Source organism: Dermacentor silvarum, chromosome 1 (genome assembly GCF_013339745.2).
Source record: "Dermacentor silvarum isolate Dsil-2018 chromosome 1, BIME_Dsil_1.4, whole genome shotgun sequence".
Lineage (NCBI taxonomy): Eukaryota > Metazoa > Arthropoda > Arachnida > Ixodida > Ixodidae > Dermacentor > Dermacentor silvarum.
In genome coordinates, this window is record NC_051154.1 from 367375919 (window position 1) to 367391708 (window position 15790).

Sequence of the window (15790 nt, forward strand, 5' to 3'; positions counted from 1 at the left end):
CGAAGGCCACCAGCCAATGGCAAAGAGCACTTGCGAACAAAGAGCATTGTGAATTCGGCCCTAGGTTCTTGTGACGAGAGCGATTATCCAGATCATCCTGACAGTCTCGCATTTCTTTGCTCATAGTAACAAGTGTAAGTTCAATCGGCCAGTAGCTCGCATTCCGTTTTAATGAAAGACTACCCGACATGCCTTCTTCCACAGGCATAGATCTGTTGCTTACAACTTTTTCTTGTGCAGAGGACAGGGGACTGGATTTCACTCCATGCCACCCAATAACAATAAAAGCTTTTGTAAAACAAGTTGGAAGGTAGAAATTTCAGTGCTTGCTTCTGGTGTCACTATGTCTCCGTAGCAAGGTAACTTTTTTTTTCCCTTCATTGTTCTCACGTTTTACATGCAGGAAAATGTCAAGGATGGTCACTTTCCAAGTGTGCCATTTATGAAATAGATCTCGCATCTGATGTTCTTGTAGAGAAGGGGTTCCCCCCAAACAGGGTTCAGCGAACGCTTTTTCTGGGTTTTGCGAGCGGCCAGAACGAAACTGACAACATTTTTTGTTGGGTGGTTATATACATTAGAATTTGAATGCAACAATTAAAACCACCACTTCTGCAAGCCGGTAGTCTTTGCGAGAGAAAGATTCCTTCGTCGCAATGATCGCCGCGAGGCTGTGGGTAAGCAGATTGGTTAGAAAGTAGTGGGGGTACTGCAGCACTCTGGGAAAGCAGGCGAGATTCCCCCAAGACCAGAAAGTCGAGAAGCCAGATCTTTCACTCCAACTAATGCCTACCTCGCATCTCCTTAAAAAAGAATAAAACCCACAACTTTGTGCCGAGTAATAGGACACCACCACAAACGCCAAGATTGTGGCAATAAGTCAAGCAGATTTATTGAAAATGTCACCGCCATCCTAAAAGCACAAGTAAGAGTCGCAATTTCTCGGATAAAACTTTGTAGCATCAGCCGAACGCTAATGTCCAACCTTTAAAATCTTTAAAACTTTCAATCAATGTAGCGCTGTGTTGCATATAAAAACAAAACAATGTCAATGTGGTGCTGTGTCATGTATAAAAACACAACAAAACAATGTATTGATGAAAGAAAAAAAATTTCTGAATCATGTGCTGGAATCATGTGGCAAGGATGACAGCATGTTGGCCACCTTCGGAGACGACCAGTGCCTTTTTGCCTGCGAGCTTCCCCGCAACGACCTTTGGCTCAAACAAATCATCACCACCATGGCCCAGTTGGCCGTTTGTGCCAAATTCCCAGGAGTGCAGGCGTCCTGCAAGTTAGTACACCACCGAGAAGAGAGAGTTGTGCTACGATTCAGAAATGAGAGTCAAGCCTCAGTATAACTATGCACAGAGGTCAACACACATATCTAGAAAACACTCCTGAGGGCAGAAGCATCTACCCACGTTTGAGCCGGCCACTAGGTCGAGAGAAACCAATGGCAACTGTAAATTTAGTCAGGTAACCTCACATACAGCCAATTTTGTGCCACATGTCATCTTCAGATATCACCAGCGCAGGCCTGAGAACGTGATTCGCACGTTCTAGAGAAGTGTGTTGACCTCTGTACATACACTCCATTTAACTTATATGGGGCGAACAATTATTACAACTCACTTTTGCAGATAACAATTCTTGTCCTTGAGCTGGATTATTTTAAGAGGTGGACATTACTGGCACAAGAAATCAAAGCACATTCAACTAATTAACAAAAATACACTAACGCTTTAATTACTTTACACCACATATCGCAATTTAGGAATTTAGCTGGTGAGTTGCAAGACTTTTCCGCGTGAAATGAATCTCCAAGGATGACACCTTTTTCGAGATACTGCCTAAGTGCGGGACAAAATACAAGGGCGTTCTAGTTACTTTTCTGCTACAATGCATAAAATGCTTTACGCCAAGTTCGATGGCGCATAACTCCAAACTGGTGTCATTCTTGGAAATTCATTCCTAGTGAATACACTTTGCAAACTCACCAGGTACAATTTGTAAATCGCAATATGTGCCATAAAGTAATTGAAAAGTAATTAAAATTTTCAAAATTAGTTGAATTCATGCAAGTGATGCCCACCTTTGAATATTCCAGCCCAAGGCCTAGTATTAAGCTATCTACTACAGTCTACTTTTTAAAAATCCAGAGTGGTCCCGACTGAAAGCCAAATGACTCCTAAGTATTGTGTTACCATTTGATACGTTGCTATTCTTTTGAGTTACTGCATCTTACATTGCGTTTGGACGTGGCAGTCACGTAATTTTAGCGGCGAAGAGGCAAATAACTCATATGCATTGTTATGCAGATGACAAACATACAGTAAAACCTCATTATTTTGGGAAATCGGTTAACTTGGGAAGTCGGTTATTTCGGGAAATCGGTTAATTCGAGAAATCGGACTCATGATCTGGTCCCGGCCGGCGTATGCATTATTCAATGCAATCAAACTCTTGTTAATTTGGACTTAATTGGCCACACATCGGTTAATTCGGACAACTTTCGGAGCTCGGCGAGCGAGGAGTGCCACAAATGCGCGACACAAAAGAGCAAGAAGGGCGCTAGCGTCCAACCGAAACGAAGCGGCGGAGTCCGCATCGCCATAGTCATCAGCTGAAATCGTACGTGAATAAGACCAACACCAAAACGCTTCGTGTATATTTGTGTCTTTAAGGGGAGAGGCGGGTAAAAAAAAACGGCGATTTTCATTACAGAAATAGATTTTGTGTTTTTAGTTGTTTCAGCAACATTGATCTCTCCTCTTTCACATATGAAGAAATCAGATCCAGAAATGATCGGGAAAAGTATAATAAACTCGGTTAAAGCACTCGAGGTGGCAAGAAAAGGCACAGATATGACGCATTTTCAAGCGCGCGATACGTCAAACCGCGGTGTCGCACGCCATTGGGCTCGTGCAAGGTGGTAGGCCTAAGCTTTTTCTCTCCAAGGTTAGCTTTGCCGCATCACAATGTCCCCGGGAATTAATAATAATAATTAAAAAACACCATTTCTCCGCCAATGAAATGAAATATCCAAGTGCTTTCAGTGAATCTTTAAATCACGTGGTGCGATTCCGGCCACGCCATTGGCTGCCAGTGCGCAACACGACTACAGGTCGTCTGCAACTCGTCTGCTCTTCTTGCGACGCACAGCTGTCTCAACGTGTTCCCAGGCTTTCACTCATTTTGCTGCTCCTCATTTTGATGGATGCTGAGAAGAAACGCGATTTTCGATCTCGAAAGTATCGGACAAAGCACAAGTTCAAAGGAACCCGCCGCAAGGTCAAGCGGCTTGCAACGGAGACGTCCGCGGTAGTGAAGCCTAACCTCGGTGACGACGACGCTTTCGACGGTTCGGAGCCGGCCCGGCGATCAAGATTCATCGATAGCGTAGACGAATTCGTCAGCACATCGGAGAAAAAGCTAAAGATCTTCGAGAATGAAGATAGGAGCGGCGAGGAGATGGCGAGCACCTTTATCTGCGAGATCGGCATCGTCAACTTACTGGTGAGTCCCGCGGCATGTCCGGCATGCGGACGGTGCGAACTCTCCATCCGCGAGTTACCCGAAAAGCGGAAAGGACTCGCGTCATGTTTGGAGTTGCGTTGCAACAATGCTGCGTGTTTCACGTCCATTGTCTCGTCGACGTATTCGTCGCGACGTGCAGCTCCGGCAGACGACGCTAACGGCGGAGCGCACCCTTCAGTCAGGCCAAGAGAGAGTTTTGCCGTGAACATCAAGGCAGTGGTTGCGGCGCGTGCAATCGGAGCTGGACACAATCAACTTGTCAGATTTTGTGCCGTTCTTGGTTTGCCAAAACCGATGCACCATAAGTCGTTCACCGCCATAACAAAAAAAGTACACCTCGCTGCTACGAAAGCAGTGGCTGAAAACCTGAAGTTGGCTCGGAAAGTAACAGCACAGGAAGCGGGATCTGCCAATGTAGCTGTTATGTTTGATGGCACTTGGCAGAAACGAGGCCACAAGAGCCATAATGGCATAGGCACAGCCATTTCTGTGGAAACGGGGCTTTGCCTAGACTTTGAAGTTTTGTCCAACTACTGCCAGAGTTGCAGTACACGCAAGCCATTTGAAAGCGAAGAGGAGGAAGAAATATGGCAAGCTTTTCATATGCCAGTGTGCGAAAAAAATGTAGATTGCTCAGCACACGCCATGGAGACTAATGCTGCTGAGAGAATATGGAAGAGGACCGAGTCCTACAGTACTCCGCTGAGGTTTACAACCTTTCTCAGCGATGGTGACAGCAAGGCTTATACAGCTGTGTCAGCAGCAAACGTGTATGGAAGTGTGCCCATCACAAAAGAAGACTGCACCAACCACGTAGCCAAGCGGCTTGGGACTGCCCTGCGGAAACTCAAAATGCCGCAAGGGGAGAAGCTTACAGATGCAGTAATTCTGAAGCTGCGGAGCTACTTTCAAGTAGCCATCACTGCCAACAGAGGAAGTGTACATGGAATGTATTGTGCAATCTGGGCATCATTTTTCCATTCATGCTCAACAGATACAGCCCAGAACCATAAGTTTTGTCCGGATGGAAAGGACTCCTGGTGCAAGTTCAAGCGGGCAGAAGCTTTGGGTCAGGCAGCCCCAGCACACACCCCTATTCTCACAAGCAGCCAGGCCAAGACAATGCTGCCCACATACAAAAGGCTGACGGAGAAACAGCTACTCACTCGCTGCGCCAAGGGGAAAACTCAAAATGGAGCCGAATCATTGAACAGTAAGATTTGGCTGTTGTGCCCCAAGACGAGGTTTGCCTCGCGCACAGTCGTGGAGATGGCAACAGCACTCGCTGTCCTGTGGTTTAACCAAGGTCACAAATGCTACGAACAAGTTCTGCAGGAACTAGGAGTGCTTCCCTCAAAGGAACTCGTTGCGCTGAGCAAAGACTGTGACAAGAGAAGGATTTCGAACATGTCGACGAAGCAGACAGCAGAGGCAAGGTTTCGCCGTCGCCGTCTAGCCAAGGAGGCTCGTCTGGAGCACGCTGCTCACAAAGACTCTGAGCGAACAACATACGGTGCGGGTGAATTCTAATGTACTGGATTGAATCTCGATACCCTGGCCTACATTGTGTGCAATGTTCATATAGATACCACTTCTTCAACAGAAGTAAACAACTTTTATAACTTTCAATCGCATTTTTCTCAACTTCATATTTTGGGCCAAACAAGGCTTTTGTGCACAATATTTTATGTACTTATTTTGGTCCAATCAAGACCACATTTGATGGGCGTAATTTTTAGGATATGTAGAATGCACTTATCTAGGATTTAATGCAATCAATTTATTTTTTAAGGATGAAAATTTTTGATGTACTCGGGCTCCAGCCACTGAATATGAAGCACCAGATACGAAATTCTCTTAAAATGTTGCCTGTGAAGGGAATCATATTATCTTGCTTATTAGCACTCAATGGAGTGTTAGGGACAAGAAAAATAATTTTGCACTGCTCTATCATGCTAACAGCTAAGTCCAGCAGCTGCACAAACATGCACTGCTTCTCACATATGCACGGCACTTAGGACATGAAAGCATCGAGATATCCTAAAACTAAAAGTAGATTTCGAATGAAGAGATCAAGCTCTATAAGTGGTAGAATTTTCATTCGCCCAGCATCATTACTTAAAAAGAAATGTTTCTGAGGAGCATCTCCCCTTAAAGCCTGTATTGTTGCGTTTACCGCCGCGCATAGCACCGTGTTGACTGTGGGCTTTCATAATCGCGTAGTCGTCATTCACGATCGTGTCGATAGCAGCTGAAGTTTTCTCTGCAGCGGTTGAAGCGATAAGTACATTCGTTTTTACTAGATACGTGCATCGGCCGCGTGCCTAAAAAACTGCGCAGTCGCCATCGATGACAGCATAGATAGTGACAGCGGTTTCGTCTGCAGTTGTTGCAGCGAATGGTAGTTCCGTTCAGACTCTGTGCATGCATCAGGCGCGCGCCGCACGCAAAGCTGCCGTTCATAATCGCATCGACAGCGGCCACGGTTTTCTCCGCAGCGGTTGCGACAAACACTTGTATGTTTTGACTCAGTGCAAAGCTGTCAAAGTTGAAGAGCACCGGCTACATTGCAATGTGTGCGCGATGGTACAAAGCGTGTCGCAAATGAAGGCGTGCACCGCCGGCCATGCTGTGAAACTCACGAGGGCTCGATCGCCGCTGCGAGAGCCAATGAGTCACGAGATGAGAATTTCAGCTTCCGCTCTGATTTTATGCAAAATAGCAACAGGAGTTACTCACTCATTCACTTAATAAAAGCGCGTTGACGTAGTAAGCATTTGCTTTATTGTTTTCTGGATACCCTCAATAATTTGACATTTGGTTAATTCAAAATATTTTTCTTACTCCCGTAAAATCCCAATTAACGAGGTTTTACTGTATACTCAATGAGCCTGTCAAGCCCCGCCCGAGAATGATGGAACTGATCGTCAGTTCCAATAAGGGCGTTGTTGATGGTTGCCAAAAGTTAGCTTTGCCACAATACAGTAAAAAAAAATTATGGGGTTTTATGTGCCAAAACCATGATCTGATTATGAGGCACGCCGTAGTGTGGGGCTCCGGAAATTTGGACCACCTGGGGTTCTTTAACGTGCACCTAAATCTAAGTACACGGATGTTTTCGCATTTCGCCCCCACTGAAATGCGGCCGCTATGGCCGGGATTCGATCCCGTGAGCTGCAATACAGTTGTGTCATGCGGTGAAGCATATTAAAATGGCAAGGGCTCACTGTCGCAGAACGTAGTACAGGAACGGAAAAAGTTGTAAAAAATAGTAGTAGGTTTCACTTCATTACACATCAGCGCAATTACACACACGCCACCTCTGGTCACAATAAGAACTGACATCTAATAATTGTAGTGCCAGTCACTCAGAACTGTTTCTAACATTGCTATGACAATTTGGGCGCTTCCTGTTACATTTTCCCGGTGGTTAAGTTTTTTCCCCACGGTCCGTCGAAAAATATAACGATGTTCTACTGAAATTGTGGCAACTTGTGGCTTATTGCACGTTTGACTTGGCGACGAAAGTCAGGTTTTGAAAGAAGCAGAAGAGAAGCACGACCAAGCTTGCAAACTTTGATTTTAGCAGCGCAATTTTGCAAGCAGAGGAAGCCCAAGACAACCACCTATTTTCCATAAGAAAGTGTCGATGTTGCAACTAATTAAGATGCTGTTTCTGTGCTGCTTGCTTAACTGGAAGTTTATTCCAAAGGTTCTGGAGGTCCCCGTGAACATTGTATTAAAATGAGTCGATTGCACTACTTCAGTAGTATTACTACTGAAACACCTTCATGAAAAAAATATTTCCACAACATAGACCAACCTTCGCCATCAATAGCAAATGAGACCGCCTCTCCACATGAGACTTCCACGCAGCCAGAGAGGCCAGGCACTTGGGCAGGGGTCTCCTGGTCTTCATTACCAGCAGGCATGAACGCTCCGAGTTCAAGCCAGCCATAGTCTTTGCGGCCGAGGGTGAAGACCAAGCCTTCCTCACTCAGGAGCAATGTGTGGTGCTGGCCTCTGCTGAGAAGTTGCCACCTGAGAGAACAGAAGCATGTCACACCAAGTTCGATTCACCTGCGCCACTGTGAACTGGTTCACGGTGAAGCACAAGAGAGAAGTGACAAAATTCTGCAGTTTAACTTAAGCAGTGCCACCACAAAGCGGCCCTTGAAATGAACAATGAGGTGCAGGTGCAGTTGCTGGCATTAAGTTTTCTCCACCTAAAGTGCACCACGCATCAGGTTAAGAGGTCCCAAACTGCAGGTATAGTCAGCCTTCGAGGTGTGAACACACCCCACGTTACGTAGACACAGAAGTACGTAAGCGGGGTTTCAATAGCAATTAAGGCTGCGTGCTGCATCATTTCCTGCACTGTTGCTCAGCACCTGCACGTCTGCACCGTCAATAGGGAGGATGCAGAAAAATCGTGAATCAGCCCAGAACAAAAACAGCAATTTTTTCTTCTTTCTGTGGAAAGTTACAACCCTATACGAATATCACCTCTTGACAGCTTTTAGGTCCGAATTAATTCAGAAAGGCAGCCACATTCGCACTTTAGCAAATTTAACTCTTAATCCCTCCTCACGCCTAACCAGACACACCAACCATTGGTATATCCCCCGGCCGCGAACAAATTATGGACTGCAACTATTGCAGTATTGTCTTCCGAGCACACTAAATAAGTTTAAACTAACAGATGAAAGTTTACGCACGTTATCAAAAAACGCTACTTTAATTATGATATCCCGAACTCTTTGTGCTTAAAACATGAAAACTATTTTGCATTAGTTTGTATGAGCCTGAAAAGAAAAAAAAAATTGCTTTGAAATTGTTCTCCGGGTGCTTGTTTCCGTTGCTGTCGTTGTAAACAGGGGGTGGCGGGGCTAGTCAAGCTGCTAAAGAGCAGCTTTTTTCCCGCTATCCTCACCATTTATGTACATTTTTTTTTTTCTGTATTGGTGTGCCAAAAAATGGTGAAATAACGCCAATATCAATAAGATTGGCACACTGTCATGCTGGTGGAGTCCTAATATAGAGCTGTGCAGCAAGGAGTGAGAAATTTCCTAAATTTGTGCCAGGACCACACCCTTCATGATCGTGGCGTGTCAGAAAAACACGGTGGTGGTCGGAAGAGTGCAGATATAGGGTGTCTAGTAGAGCACTGCACGGGCCCGGGCCGGCCCGCGGGCCGGGCCGTCCGAAGCGTTTGTCGGCGGGCTCGGGCCGGGCCCGGGCTTAAAGCCGCGCTAAATCCCGGGCCCGGGCCGGGCTTGAGGCCGCGGGCCCGGGCCGGGCTTGAAGCCACGGGCCCGGGCCAGACCCGGGCCCGCTCATTGAAGGGCCTAATTAGGCCTTCGAACACACGCGACCGTTACGCATTGCATGTTTCAATGAATTCTGTGCCCAGCTGAAGTGACACCTGCAAGATGACTGTCATCATCATCAGCCTATATTTATGTCCACTGCAGGACGAAGGCCTCTCCCTGCGATCTCCAATTAACCCTGTCTTGCGCTAGCTGATTCCAATTTGCGCCTGCGAATTTCCTAACTTCATCACCCTACCTAGTTTTCTGCCGTCCTGGACTGCGCTTCCCTTCTCTTCGTATCCATTCTGTAGCTCTAATGGTCCATCGGTTATCCATCCTATGCATTACATCGCCTGCCCAGCTCCATTTTTTCCGCTTAATGTCAACTAGAATATCGGTTATCGGCGTTTGTTCTCAGATCCACACCGCTCTCTTGACTGTATATCTTATCAGATGACTATATCTTATCAAAGAAAATAGTAAAACAGATGGAGTTCTCATTTTTAACAGCGGAGGTGTTTCAGCCGGGTCTAATGTGTCCGCTGAATCCAAAAATGTCGGCCGATCCTGGCAGCAGTGCAGAAAGGGTCCAAGTGCAATAGCACATACACCTGTGAACTAGCGAAACTGTGCCTGGTTAAGTCTAGCTAAGAATGGTGGGGACTAATTGCATATTGATAGGAAATTGATAGCCAATCAATAGCTAGTCGATAATCGATCAATAATCAATAAATTCCCGAAAATGCTGGGGACGACTTTAGCCTAGCCCAAATACATGGCCAATACCTAACGATAGCCAATCGACAGCCAATCAATAGCTAATCGATAATTGATCAATAATCAATAAATTTGGATAAGTTGGTAGTGCTTAACCTATCCCAAATACGTGGCCAATATATTGCAATAGACAATAGATAGCCAATCAATAGCTAATCGATAATCAATACGAAATCAATTCCGGGAAATGCTGGGGATGACTTGGTAGTGCTTAGCCTAGCCCAGAAGCCAGGACTAGCTGGTGCCCATCTTCTCTGCTGTCTCTTTAGCATTGCGCCGCCAGTGCAAGCTACGCTAATTTTTTTTCTTTTCCGCAAAAACAAACATTGTTTCCGCGTAAGGAAAAAAGTTGTCGCAGTTTCACCTGAAAGGCGAAGCATCAATTGCGATAGCAAACTTGTAGAGAGCTATACGGAGTAATGATATTAGCTTTATCAGCTGTATAAACTTGGACATGCAGCAGCATCGGCAACACGCAGAACTGTTGTCGACGCCATCGGCGTTTTGCCCGCGTTCGCTCAAAATGCGTGCGGCGTTGGTGACTGTTGCCGGAGCCTCTGATATAAATAGGCACAGCGTGCCGCAGCTAAACGTCGCCTCCCTTCCCTCCCCCTCCCCCACGGCCTCTCGCTCGTCGGAAGAAGGCGCGTTTGCTCTACATACATGGTGATTGTGAAGGAGAACAGAGACGCCTACTTCTGCAGCCCTTAGGCGAGCACGGCGCAGAACGCGCGTTTGTTCTCCGCCGTGCGTTCACTCCCTGTGAAAGACGCGCCCCTCGCGCCCTTTCACTCGCACATCCAGCGTTCGGCGCGCGGCGACGATTTCTTCTCCAAATGACGTCATACGGAACCTCACGGCGACGGCGACGGCAGAAATCTGCTTTTGAGTGTCCATATAATTGCTATCGCAATAAAATAAATTATACAAAGAACCACACCTGAAACCATTTCCATGTTACCGCTTTTGCGATCGCACTATTACCAGTTTTAATACTATGGCATTATTTTAGCGCTAAGGCCAGTTACTTTTGTGCTTCAATGCATAAAACAGCGTTTTCCTCAAAAGTTTAACTGGAACGCCCATGCATTTCGTCGGACACTTTGAAAGTTAGTATATCGAAACTGGTTCAGTCCTGAGAATTTGTTCGAAGTCGATACGCCTTGCGAACTCAGCGGCTATAATTCGTAGATTGAAAAATGTGCCGTAAAATAATTAATTAAAAAGTTAATTCGCATAATTATGTTAAATATTCAATTAGGCCATCAATGTCAGAATTAGCTTGGAACTACATAAAACAATTAGCATCCTTAGAGCGTCGTCGCATTAATGTGAACACAAGAAATCCTGAGATATGGTCCATTCCATACTTCAGAACACTCTATAGGCTTCAGTCGTTAATACATTACCTACCATTCACTTTGAACAGATACAAAAATGGCGGTCATTTCAGTAAGAAGAACTCAGCTGACATTTCGGTCGCTTGTAGTGTATCTGACGCGATTATTCTGCCTTTGTGTATGGTTCTGAGTATATAATGTAAATCCTGTTTCGTTTTCTTAGCAAATGTTGATCTTGTAAAATTCAGTCTCATGCTATGTTGTATAGGTGGTGTTGCGTTGTTTTGTATAGCTAGTATTGTTATTGTAGTGTTGTTTAAAATGCATTCTGTTAAAAGTTTTTCCAATTCTGTTAACTCGCCGTGACGCAAATATTCTTTGTCTTTCCGTTCATAGCTATTTCGTCTATGAGGAATTCCAGCGATAGCTAGAAATATATGTGAATTATTGTGCATGTGTGCACACTGTTTGCTGTACTATTGCCTTGCCTGGTCTTTTGGGTCCCGTCAAGCTACATCATCATCATCATCAGCCTATTCATGTCCACTGCAGGACGAAGGCCTCTCCCTGTGATCTCCACTTACCCCTGTCTTCCGCTAGCTGTTTTCAACTTGCGCCTGCAAATAAACTTCATCATCCCATCTGGTTTTCTGCCGACCTCGACTGCGCTTTCCTTCTCTAGGTATCCATTCTGTAACCCTAATGGTCCACCTGTTATCCATCCTACGCATTACCTGGCGTGCCCAGCTACATATGTAGGTTTTAGTCCAAAATGACCGTCCAGCATGTAAACTGGACAATAAATTGATTTGATTCGATTGATTTCGTCGGACACTTTGAAAATTATTATCTCGAAACTGGTTTAGTGCTGAGAATTCGTTCCAGGTGGATATGCCTTGTGAACTCGGCGGCTATAATTCGTAGATTGAAAGATGTGCCATAAAATAATTAATTAAAACGTTAATCAGCATAATAATGTTAATTCTTCAATTAGGCGTTTTGATTTCTCGTGGAAATAATGGCCACCTCATCGAGTAGTTTAGATCAAGGATTATAATTGCGCTATCTGCCACAGGCAATCTTTAAAAATTTGGTTCAGCTAAAATGAAATGCCCTGTATATTTGCATGCTAAATGACATCATAGAACTATATCGTACAAATCAGGGTAAGTGCATGCGCACCACCAGAAAAATAGTAGCACAGGCAATGGGCCGGATTACTGATGTTCCCGTGGGAGAAACAAAAATTACGGCCTTTTATTCCTTATATACTGCAGCTTATTAAACCTCTAGAAGGTGAGGCTGACAGATACGGCACAATCTGTAAGTAAAAAAAAAAGATTTTTTTTTATTACAGGCCGGGCCTGGTCATGCACACGCGGGCCCTAGCTAAGCTTAGTAATGAACGCCCGGGCCCGGGCCGGGCCCGGGCTCAGTTACACGGGCGCGGGTCAGGCCCGGGCTGGTCTCAGTCATGTACGCCCGGGCCGGGCTCGGCTTTGTATTACGGGCCCGGGCTGGGCTCGGGTCTTGTAAAGAGGGCCCGGGCCGGGCTCGGGCCGAAAAATCAGGCCCGTGCAGTGCTCTAGTGCAACAGCTAGTCGACAGTTGCCGTCCGCTGTCAATACCTTTTGCAGCCGCAGCTTGGAAAGGTAATTATGCACCAAAGTTGCAACGTATTACGTAGGCGGGAACAATGACATATCAAAGAAGATTCTGCTAACACATAGGCATCTATGATCCTTTTTGCCAGGACTGCGCTTTAGCTCGACATTATACCCAGGAAAACATGAACTGGGAACACATCAGCGGAGTTGTGCTCTATATTCGTGTTCATATTATGTATTAGGTTTAAGTGTATCACGTAATGACGACACCAAGTTGTACAGTAAAACCTCGTTAGTTCGGATTTCACGAGACCAAAAACTGAATGTCAAATTATTGAGGGTATCAAGAAAACAAACAAATGAATACTATGTCAACATGCCTTTATCTACTGAATAAATCAGCAACTCTCGTTTATTTTGCACAAAAGTAGTGCAGAAGCTGCAATTCCCATCATCTCGCAACTCATCAGCGCTCAAAGCAGTGAAGGGCTCGCGACTTCCTTCGCAGAGCAGTTCCAGCACGCGTCCTCATCCGAGACGTGCTTTTATTGCGATAGTAAATATATGGACACTCGAAGCGCATTTCCTGCCGTCGTTGTCATAGTGATGTTCCATGCAACGGCGATAAAATTGTTGCTGCGCGACGTGCATTGTGTGTGCCAGTGAAAGCGTGCCAGGGTGAGCCGGCAACTGCAGCCTAATCTCGTGCAAGCGAGAGAGGAAGGCAGCCAGAAGCGCACGGTCTTCGTTCACACGTGAGGAACGGGGAAGAGACGACGGAGACGGAAGTGGGGGAGGTTGCGTTCTGCTTACACGGCTGCTGCTCACATAGCTATCTTGAAAGGGATCTGCGACGCGGCCGAAGTGTGCGCCCGCGGGAGCCTCATCTGCAATGGGCCAAAGTGCATTCGCCAAGTGCCGGTAGCTTCGTATGCGCTGCGCTTTCGACGAATTCGCGTTAAAGCGAGAGCCAGCACGAAGGTCAATTTTCTCGCTGCCGTGCTTTATCACTTCAGCGTTTCACAAGCTCCCGCAGCCATCGAGCAAGATGTGTATAATTATGTTTATCTGTGTGTGCATGAAACCGTGCTTGTATTTAGTTAGTAAGCGAATATTTACAACTTTATACAGCTGATAAAACTACTATCCTTATTTTGTATAGCTGTCTAGTAATTTGATATTGCAATTGACGCTTTGCCTTTCGGGTGAAAGTGCGACTTTTTTTACTAGCATGCGCACATCCCTATCATGGCCAGTGAGCTGTTTGCCAACATATCATCGCGGCCAACCGTATTGCTATAAGAAATTTCACCTATCTGTTTCACAGCATGTAGGACATAGTGCAGCTGGAAGCACACGACATGCACTATGTCCTACTTTTAATAGGCGATAACCAAAACATGTTGCTGTTCCCTGCTGGAGGCGGCACGAAGTAAGTGTCAGAGTGGCCTGGTGTGCACACCGGAGCAGTCTGGCGAGCACACCAGAATGGCTTATTGCTACCTAGTGTGCACACCACAGTAGTCTAGTGTCACTTGGTGTGCACATCACTGTGGTGTGGCACTGTCTGGCATACATGCCAGTGTGTTGTGGTGTAAACTTAGCCTTTGCACGCCAGATGCTTGCCTTGGTTTATAAAGGTTCTGCTTTTTGTATGAACAGGGTGTTTTGAAGCGAAGCTGTCTATGGCCATCATCTGGAAAAAATTGTGTCCAACATAGTGACAAAAAACAAGTGGGCCGATCCTGGTGATAGTATAGAAAGGGCCCAAGCTCAATGGCACACACCCCTGTGGGCTTGGGGACCTGTAACATGCCCTTGAACTACCCTTGTCACACCTGGGACCCAAAGAGACAGAACGAATAGATGCGAAAGCGAGAAGCCAAACGTGCAGCGGCCCAACGTGCTGCGGCCGATCGTGCAAGGTGGTGTGAATCTAGTCGCCTAAACTCACTTTCACTTGCACATACAGCAATTGCTACGATTGGGGTGAATGTCTCATTTTCCCTTTAATTATTTCTCTTCACCTAGCAGGTACCTGCTGAACTATTACGTCAAACATTTGCCTTTGCTTCGAGTTGTTGACAAATTCGACGTTGCCCTGCCATCGGCTAGCCACCTGGTTAGCTCAGATGGTAGAGCAGCTGGCCCAGAAAGGCGGTGATCCCGGGTTCGAGTCCCAGACCAGGACGAATTTTTCTTCGACTGCGAGGCTTTTCTTTCGAGGAACCCGCATGGGTTTCCATTGTAACAATTGCTGATTGGGTGGATGTCTCATTTTCCTTTTAATTGCATGCACCATATGGCGCATGGTGATGCAATGAAGTTATGTGTCATGTCTTATCAACCATGTAACATAACCACCAAATTAAAAATAATTCAATATAATTCAATATAATTAAACAAAACCGACCACTTCGCTGGGCTTTCATCTTCACATAGTGGAAAGCTCTGAATTTTTTAATGCAAAATATAATTGCCTGCTTTTAAATTAACACAGCCATCAGATTGAAATTTATTTTTTATTTATTTTAACATACTGTAGCCCCAAAGGCCTATTGAAGGAATGGCGAGTACAAACCACAAATTTAGCAAAGGAAAAAGATAAAGCCAGAACACAAACAAAACAAGATGCAACGCAAGATCAGTGGTTCAAATATACAAGAGGAATTCAGCAGGTGACAAAAGAGTGGACATGACCGGGTAAAGTATTCCATAGTTCTATAGTCTGAAAAAAAAAAAAACGCTATTTAAAATGTCCCGGTGCGGTGATCAGAAGGAGACATATTCAGTCAGAATGGTGTTAAGTGGATATAGGTGTAACAGTTGTGATGAAGCTGCCGAGTAAAGGAAATTGTCAAGAGGTAATCAGAGCATGGAAACGATTCAACGTACAACGGGAAGAGAGAGTGGCAAGCTGTAAGATTTCGAAGATGGAAACCATTACAATGGAAAATCTTGCATGAGAGATGTGCCTTCAACTTACGACAGAAAACATGAGCTAATTATGACATTGTCTACATTAACACAAAGGTTTCAACAACCACAAAGTTAAGCATTTCTTTGCAAAACGTCGGGATAGACAACAAAGCTGGTTAATAAAATGATATACCGTATATAAATAAATATATATATATATTTCCAGGGTGTGTCAATTTACAATTAAGTTTTACTGCTTAAGTCCCCGCCAATTCAACATTTACGATTACTTCGA

General features: G+C 45.3%; 2 protein-coding genes across 2 annotated transcripts in view; one reads left to right on the top strand and one right to left on the bottom strand.

Moving 5' to 3' along the window:
- Positions 1-808: 808 nt before the first annotated feature.
- LOC119445321 (regulator of chromosome condensation-like) overlaps positions 809-15790 on the bottom strand; it is an 87729-nt gene continuing 72747 nt past the window's right edge. Inside the window, exons 8-9 of the mRNA XM_049663004.1 lie at positions 7364-7581; positions 809-1288 (exon numbers count right to left, since the gene is read on the bottom strand). Coding sequence (XP_049518961.1) covers positions 1134-1288; positions 7364-7581 — 373 coding nt within the window. The 3' untranslated portion in view covers positions 809-1133. The remainder of the gene's footprint in view (positions 1289-7363; positions 7582-15790) is intronic.
- On the top strand, positions 2688-5121 carry LOC119437449 (uncharacterized). Its single transcript, XM_037704474.2, has one exon. It carries the CDS (start codon positions 3037-3039, stop codon positions 5068-5070), a length of 2034 nt encoding a protein of 677 aa, XP_037560402.2. The 5' UTR covers positions 2688-3036; the 3' UTR covers positions 5071-5121.